The sequence below is a fragment of the Manis pentadactyla genome, chromosome 9 (genome assembly GCF_030020395.1).
Source record: "Manis pentadactyla isolate mManPen7 chromosome 9, mManPen7.hap1, whole genome shotgun sequence".
Classification (NCBI taxonomy): domain Eukaryota; kingdom Metazoa; phylum Chordata; class Mammalia; order Pholidota; family Manidae; genus Manis; species Manis pentadactyla.
Window position 1 is genome coordinate 66907028 of NC_080027.1, and position 8119 is coordinate 66915146.

Sequence of the window (8119 nt, forward strand, 5' to 3'; positions counted from 1 at the left end):
ATCAGACTTCTCGACAGAAACCCTACAGGCCAGAAGAGAATGGCATGATATATTTAATACAATGAAACAGAAGGGCCTTGAACCAATGATACTGTATCCAGCACGACTATCATTCAAATATGATGGTGGGATTAAACAATTCCCAGACAAACAAAAGCTGAGGGAATTTGCTTCCCACTAACCACCTCTACAGAACATCTTACAGGGACTGCTCTAGACGGGAGCACTCCTAGAAAGAGCACAGCACAAAACACCCAACATATGAAGAATCGAGGAGGAGGAACAAGAAGGGAGAGAAGAAAAGAATCTCCAGACAGTGTATATAACAGCTCAATAAGTGAGCTAAGTTAGGCAGTAAGATACTAAAGAGGATAACCTTGAACCTTTGGTAACCACAAATTTAAAGCCTGCAATGGCAATAAGTACATATTTTTCAATAGTCACCCAAAATGTTAACGGGCTGAATGCACCAATCAAAAGACATAGAGTAATAGAATGGATAAAAAAGCAAGATCCATCTATATGCTCCTTACAAGAAACTCACCTCAAACCCAAAGACATGTACAGACTAAAAGTCAAGGGATGGAAAAACATATTTCAAGCAAACAACAGCGAGAAGAAAGCAGGGGTTGCAGTACTAATGTCAGACAAAATAGACTTCAAAACAAAGAAAGTAACAAGAGATAAAGAAGGACACTACATAATGATAAAGGGCTCAGTCCAACAAGAGGATATAACCATTCTAAATATATATGCACCCAACACAGGAGCACCAGCATATGTGAAACAAATACTAACAGAACTAAAGGGGGAAATAGACAGCAATGCATTCATTCTAGGAGAATTCAACACAACACTCACCCCAAAGGATAGATCCACCGGGCAGAAAATAAGTAAGGACACGGAAGCACTGAACAACACAGTAGAGCAGATGGACCTAATAGACATCTATAGAACTCTACATCCTAAAGCAACAGGATATACATTCTTCTCAAGTGCACATGGAACATTCTCCAGAATAGACCACATACTAGACCACAAAAAGAGCCTCAGTAAATTCCAAAAGATTGAAATCCTACCAACCAACTTTTCAGACCACAAAGGCAGAAAACTAGAAATAAACTGTACAAATAAAGCAAAGAGGCTCACAAACACATGGAGGCTTAACAACATGCTCCTAAATAATCAATGGATCAATGACCAAATCAAAATGGAGATCCAGCAATATATGGAAACAAATGACAACAACAACAAGCCGCAACATCTGTGGGATGCAGCAAAAGCAGTCTTAAGAGGAAAGTATATAGCAATCCAAGCATTTTTAAAAAAGGAAGAACAATCCCAAATGAATGATCTAATTTCACAATTATCAAAATTGGAAAAAGAAGAACAAATGAGGCCTAAGGTCAGCAGAAGGAGGGACATAATAAAGACCAGAGAAGAAATAAATAAAATTGAGAAGAATAAAACAATAGCAAAAATCAATGAAACCATGAGCTGGTTCTTTGAGAAAATAAACAAAATAGATAAACCTCTATCCAGACTTATTAAGAAGAAAATAGAGTCAACACAAATCAACAGTATCAGAAACGAGAAAGGAAAAATCACGACGGACCCCACAGAAATACAAAGAATTAGTAGAGAATACTATGAAAACCTATATGCTAACAAGCTGGGAAACATAAGAGAAATGGACAACTTCCTAGAAAAATACAACCTTCCACGATTGACCCAGAAAGAAACAGAAAATCAAAACAGACCAATTACCAGCAATAAAATTGAAGCGGTAATCAAAAAACTACCAAACAACAAAACCCCCTGGACAGATGGATTTACCTCGGAATTTTATCAGACTTACAGGGAAGACATAATACCCATTCTCCTTAGAGTTTTCCAAAAAATAGAGGAGGAGGGGATACTCCCAAACTCATACTATGAAGCTAATATCACCCTAATACCAAAACCAGGCAAAGACACCACCAAAAAAGAAAACTACAGACCAATATCTCTGATGAACGTAGATGCAAAAATACTCAACAAAATATTAGCAAACCGAATTCAAAAATACATCAAAAGGATCATACACCATGATCAAGTGGGATTCATCCCAGGGATGCAAGGATGGTACAACATTCGAAAGTCCATCAACATCATCCACCACATCAACAAAAAGAAAGACAAAAACCACATGATTATCTCCATAGATGCTGAAAAAGCATTTGACAAAGTTCAACATCCATCATCCATTCGTGATAAAAACTCTCAGCAAAATGGGAATAGAGGGCAAGTACCTCAACATAATAAAGGCCATCTATGATAAACCCACAGCCAACATTATACTGAACAGAGAGAAGCTGAAAGCATTTCCTCTGAGATCGGGAACTGGACAGGGATGCCCACTCTGTCCAGTGTTATTTAGCATAGTACAAGAGGTTCTAGCCACGGCAATCAGACAAAACAAAGAAATACAAGGAATCCAGATTGGTAAAGAAGAAGTTAAACTGTCACTATTTGCAGATGACATGATACTGTACATAAAAAACCCTAAAGACTCCACCCCAAAACTACTAGGACTGATATCAGAATACAGCAAAGTTGCAGGATACAAAATCAACACACAGAAATCTGTGGCTTTCCTATACACCAACAATGAACCAACAGAAAGAGAAATCAGGAAAACAACTCCATTCACAATTGCATCAAAAAAAATAAAATACCTAGGAAGAAACCTATCCAAGGAAGTGAAAGACTTACACTCTGAAAACTACAACTCACTCTTAAGAAAAGTTAAAGGGGACACTAACAGATGGAAACTCATCCCATGCTCGTGGCTAGGAAGAATTAATATCGTCAAAATGGCCATCCTGCCCAAAGCAATATACAGATTTGATGCAATCCCTATGAAACTACCAGTAACATTCTTCAATGAACTGGAACAAATAATTCAAAAATTCATATGGAAGCACCAAAGACCCCGAATAGCGAAAGAAATCCTGAGAAAGAAGAATAAAGTAGGGGGGATCTCACCCCCCAACTTCAAGCTCTACTATAAAGCCATAGTAGTCAAGACAATTTGGTACTGGCACAAGAGCAGAGCCACAGACCAATGGAACAGACTAGAGAATCCAGACATTAACCCAGACATATATGGTCAATTAATATTTGATAAAGGAGCCATGGACATACAATGGCGATGTGACAGTCCCTTCAACAGATGGTGCTGGCAAAACTGGACAGCTACATGTAGGAGAATGAAACTGGACCACTGTCTAACCCCATATACAAAAGTAAACTCAAAATGGATCAAAGACCTGAATGTAAGTCATGAAACCATTAAACTCTTGGAAGAAAACATAGGCAAAAACCTCTTAGACATAAACATGAGTGACCTCTTCTTGAAAATATCTCCCCGGGCAAGGAAAACAACAGCAAAAATGAATAAGTGGGACTATATTAAGCTGAAAAGCTTCTGTGCAGCAAAGGACACCATCAGCAGAACAAAAAGGCATCCTACAGTATGGGAGAATGTATTTGTGAACGACATATCCAACAAGGGGTTAACATTCAAAATGTATAAAAATTCACATGCCTCAACAACCAAAAAGCAAATAGCCCAATTAAAAACTGGGCAGAAGAAATGAACAGACACTTCTCCAAAGAAGAAATTCAGATGGCCAACATGAAAATACACTGCACATCGCTAATTATCAGAGAAATGGAAATTAAAACCACAATGAGATATCGCTTCACACCAGTTCGCATCAAAAAAATGAAGAACAAAAAATGCTGGTGTGGATGCAGAGAAAGGGAAACCCTCCTACACTGCTGGCAAGAATGTGAACTAGTTCAACCATTGTGGAAAGCAATATGTAGGTTCCTCATAAACTAAAAATAGAAATATCATTTGACCCAGGAATTCCATTCTAATACAAGTTCTCAGATTCAAAAAGAGATACGCACCCCTATGTTTACTGTAGCACTATTTACATAGCCAAGATATAGAAGCAACACAAGTGTCCATTGGTAGATGATTGGATAAAGAAGATGTGGTACATATACACAGTGAAATATTACTCAGCCATAAGAAAGAAACAGATCCTACCATTTGCAACAGCATGAATGGAGCTCCAGGGTATTTTTCTCAGTAAAATAAGCCAGGCAGAGAAAGACAAGTACCAAATGATTTCCCTCATTTGCGGTGTATAACAACAAAGCAAAACTGAAGGAACAAAACAGCAGCAGACTCACAAACTCCAAGAGACTATCAGTTAGCAAAGGGGAAGGGTGTGAAGGACCTGTGGAGAGGGAGGGAGAAGGGTATTGAAAGGTATTATGATTATTACTTATGGTGTGGGGGTGATCATGGGGAAGACAGCATAGCACAGAAAAGACAAGTAGTGACTCTGTGGCATCTTACTACACTGATGGACAGTGACTGCAATGGGGTAAGAGGGAGCCTGGATAATATGGGTGAATGAAGCAACCACATTGTTTTTCATGTGAAACCTTCACAAGAGTGTATATCAATAATACCTTACTTTAAAAAAATTATAAATAAATAACATGCAGAAGAAAAAAAAAAGTTCAGCTAGTGGACCTGCTATAAATCACACAGGTATTTGTGAGAGAGTGATGGGGGCGCTTGAACACCGCTTATACTCTATGCGGAGGTTGGGGACGGACTTGGACGGGAAATCTCCCACGAGATTCATCTTATGTGAACAAGAACACTGAAACACTTGAAGGAATTTGAAAGCCGACTTTTATCCACAGTGGCACCACATTCCCGAGTGGCAAAGTGTGCAGGGAAACCTTCCATGCCCAAACCCGCCCGTCACGGTGCTTGGGAGCGCTTGTGCACAAGGCCTCTGTCAGACGGATGTAATCTCTGCGGGCCTGACCCCGCCCCCTGTGACGCCGTCCCCGCCACAGCCCCGCCCTGGCTGCCCTCGCACTAGTGCGCATGCTCTGAACCCCACCCCTTGCATCACAGAATGTCTCCCGGGCAACCCCTGACGCGCTGGTGAGTAGCTGGACGCTGAGTGCGCGGAGTGGAGCTCAGAGCTTGGAACTGCGGAGAGGAGAGCAGTTGCTGAGCGGCTGGGCGGCCCTCGCTGGGCCAGTGGAGTGGAGACCTCTGCCGAGAGGCACTGGACGTGCCCTTTTGACACGTTGGAGACTCTCTTGACTATGGACGTTGAAGATAAACCATATTTTTCTAGTGTAGAGGAGAAAACTGCTTTCTGGAAGGAACTTTCCTTCAAGTATAAACAAAGCTTCCAGGAAACTTGGGATGAGCTACTTGAATTCCACAAAACAAGCAGAGAATTAGAAGCAGAGTTGGAGGCACAGTTAGTACTGGCTGAACAAAGTAAGAGAGACTTGCAAGCTGATATCCAACTGGCTGAACAAAGTAAGAGAGACTTGCAAGCTGATAACCAAAGGCTGAAATATGAAGTGGAGGCATTAAAGGAGAAGCTAGAACATCAGTATGCAAAAAGCTACAAGCAGGTCACAGCATTAGAGGATGATTTAAATCAGACTCGCGCCATTAAGGAGCAGTTCCAGAAGTACGTGAGAGAGCTGGAGCAAACCAATGATGGCCTGGAGCGTGCACAAAGGGCAGCAGTAGTTTCACTGGAAGAGTCTGAACAAAGGCTAAATCAGACCCTTGAAAGAAATGCGTATTTTGAAAGAGAACTTGATGAAATGGAATCTTCGTTGGTCTCTGTGAAGAACTTAAAGGATGAAGTAGGAGATTTAAAACACGAACTAGCAGCTTGGGAAAGACAAGAAGTAACCAGAAAACAAACTCCAGACTGTGAAAAGACCGATTCTGCTGTGCAAGTGTCATTTTCTGAACTTGATGAAATGGAATCTTCATTGGTCTCTGTGCAGAACTTAAAGGATGAAGTAAGAGATTTAAAACAAGAACTAGCAGCTCGGGAAAGACAAGAAGCAACCAGAAAGCAAACTCCAGACTGTGAAAAGACAGATTCTGCTGTGCAAGTGTCATTTTCTGAACTTGATGAAATGGAATCTACTTTGGTCTCTGTGCAGAACTTAAAGGATGAAGTAAGAGACTTAAAACAAGAACTAGCAGCTTGGGAAAGACAAGAAGCAAACGGAAAGCAAACTCCAGACTGTGAAAAGAAGGATTCTGCTGTGCAAGTGTCATTTTCTGAACTTGATGAAATGGAATCTTCATTGGTCTCTGTGCAGAACTTAAAGGATGAAGTAAGAGATTTGAAACAAGAACTAGCAACTCGGGAAAGACAAGAAGTAACCAGAAAGCAAACTCCAGACTGTGAAAAGACCGATTCGGCTGTGCAAGTGTCATTTTCTGAACTTGATGAAATGGAATCTTCATTGGTTTCTGTGCAGAACTTAAAGGATGAAGTAAGAGATTTAAAACAAGAACTAGCAGCTCGGGAAAGACAAGAAGCAACCAGAAAGCAAACTCCAGACTGTGAAAAGATGGATTCTGCTGTGCAAGTGTCATTTTCTGATCTTGATGAAATGGAATCTTCAATGGTCTCTGTGCAGAACTTAAAGGATGAAGTAAGATATTTAAAGCAAGAACTAGCAGCTCGGGAAAGACAAGAAGCAAACGGAAAGCAAATTCCAGACTGTGTAAAGACGGATTCTGCTGTGCAAGTGTCATTTTCTGAACTTGATGAAATGGAATCTTCATTGGTCTCTGTGCAGAACTTAAAGGATGAAGTAAGAGATTTGAAACAAGAACTAGCAGCTCGGGAAAGACAAGAAGTAACCAGAAAGCAAACTCCAGACTGTGAAAAGACCGATTCGGCTGTGCAAGTGTCATTTTCTGAACTTGATGAAATGGAATCTTCATTGGTCTCTGTGCAGAACTTAAAGGATGAAGTAAGAGATTTAAAACAAGAACTAGCAGCTCGGGAAAGACAAGAAGTAACCAGAAAGCAAACTCCAGACTGTGAAAAGACCGATTCTGCTGTGCAAGTGTCATTTTCTGAACTTGATGAAATGGAATCTTCATTGGTCTCTGTGCAGAACTTAAAGGATGAAGTAAGATATTTAAAACAAGAACTAGCAGCTCAGAAAAGAACAGAAGTAACCAGAAAGCAAACACCAGACTGTGAAAAGACAGATTCTGCTGTGCAAGTGTCATTTTCTGAACTTGATGAAATGGAATCTTCATTGGTCTCTGTGCAGAACTTAAAGGATGAAGAAAGAGATTTAAAACACGAACTAGCAGCTCGGGAAAGACAAAAAGTAACCGGAAAGCAAACTCCAGACTGTGAAAAGACGGATTCTGCTGTGCAAGTGTCATTTTCCTTGCCAGCCACTCCTGTTGCCAAAGGAATGGAAAACAGTTTTCCTTCAACAAAAGCTATACCAAACCGTTTTGGTATCAGCCCAATAACTCCTCCTGCCAGGACATCAGGACTAAACATCGTGAGGGATCTCTTATGGAAAGTAGGGGCATTCGTATCAAAATCAACAGCTTGCCAGAATTTTGCGGAGTTCGAAGCATCACGAAAATCCTGTATTCCATGGAATGATAACTGGGTTGAAAATCGGCTACGGCGCAAAGCTCTATCAATCAGGGCATTCGCCTTTGTTTAATAAAGGGGCAGTGAACGACTTTGAGCAGCTGCTCCTCCTCCTGGACTGGGCCCCTTGCACCCGTTGTTGACCCCAGATGTGCTGCCTCTCAGCGCCTCCAGGTGGGTGCTCCTGCCCTCTCAACAATCCATAGAGAAGGGGTCAGTTCTGTAAACGTGCTTATCACACCAAATGGCATTTCATCTTTCTGTGCCTTGTTACTTTTTTCTTTTTCTCCGTCATCAATTGTCTGGACTTACACCACCCAAATAAAGGTGATTTATCTAAACTCTTTATCTAAGACTCAGGGTCTACTTTCTAAGGAACCTAGACCAAGACAACTGAAAAGTCCCTTTCCCAATGCCTAAAGTATTTATTCAGAACTTACTACCCATTTTCTCTTCTATGAGATCATATATACTGTTATTTACCTTTTTATTCTGTGAAATTTATTGTTTCCACATTAAAAGAGTTTTTTGAGGGGAAAGAAAAATCCATTAGGTACTCTTTCTGGTTCCAGGCCATTAAACTT

General features: G+C 40.6%; 1 protein-coding gene across 1 annotated transcript; it reads left to right on the plus strand.

The window, feature by feature from the left end:
- Positions 1 to 5190: 5190 nt before the first annotated feature.
- On the plus strand, positions 5191 to 7608 carry LOC118929278 (nuclear distribution protein nudE-like 1). The gene is made up of 3 exons (XM_057508214.1): positions 5191 to 5847; positions 6709 to 6819; positions 7195 to 7608. Exons 1-3 carry the CDS (start codon positions 5191 to 5193, stop codon positions 7606 to 7608), a joined length of 1182 nt encoding a protein of 393 aa, XP_057364197.1.
- The last annotated feature ends 511 nt before the right edge of the window (positions 7609 to 8119 follow it).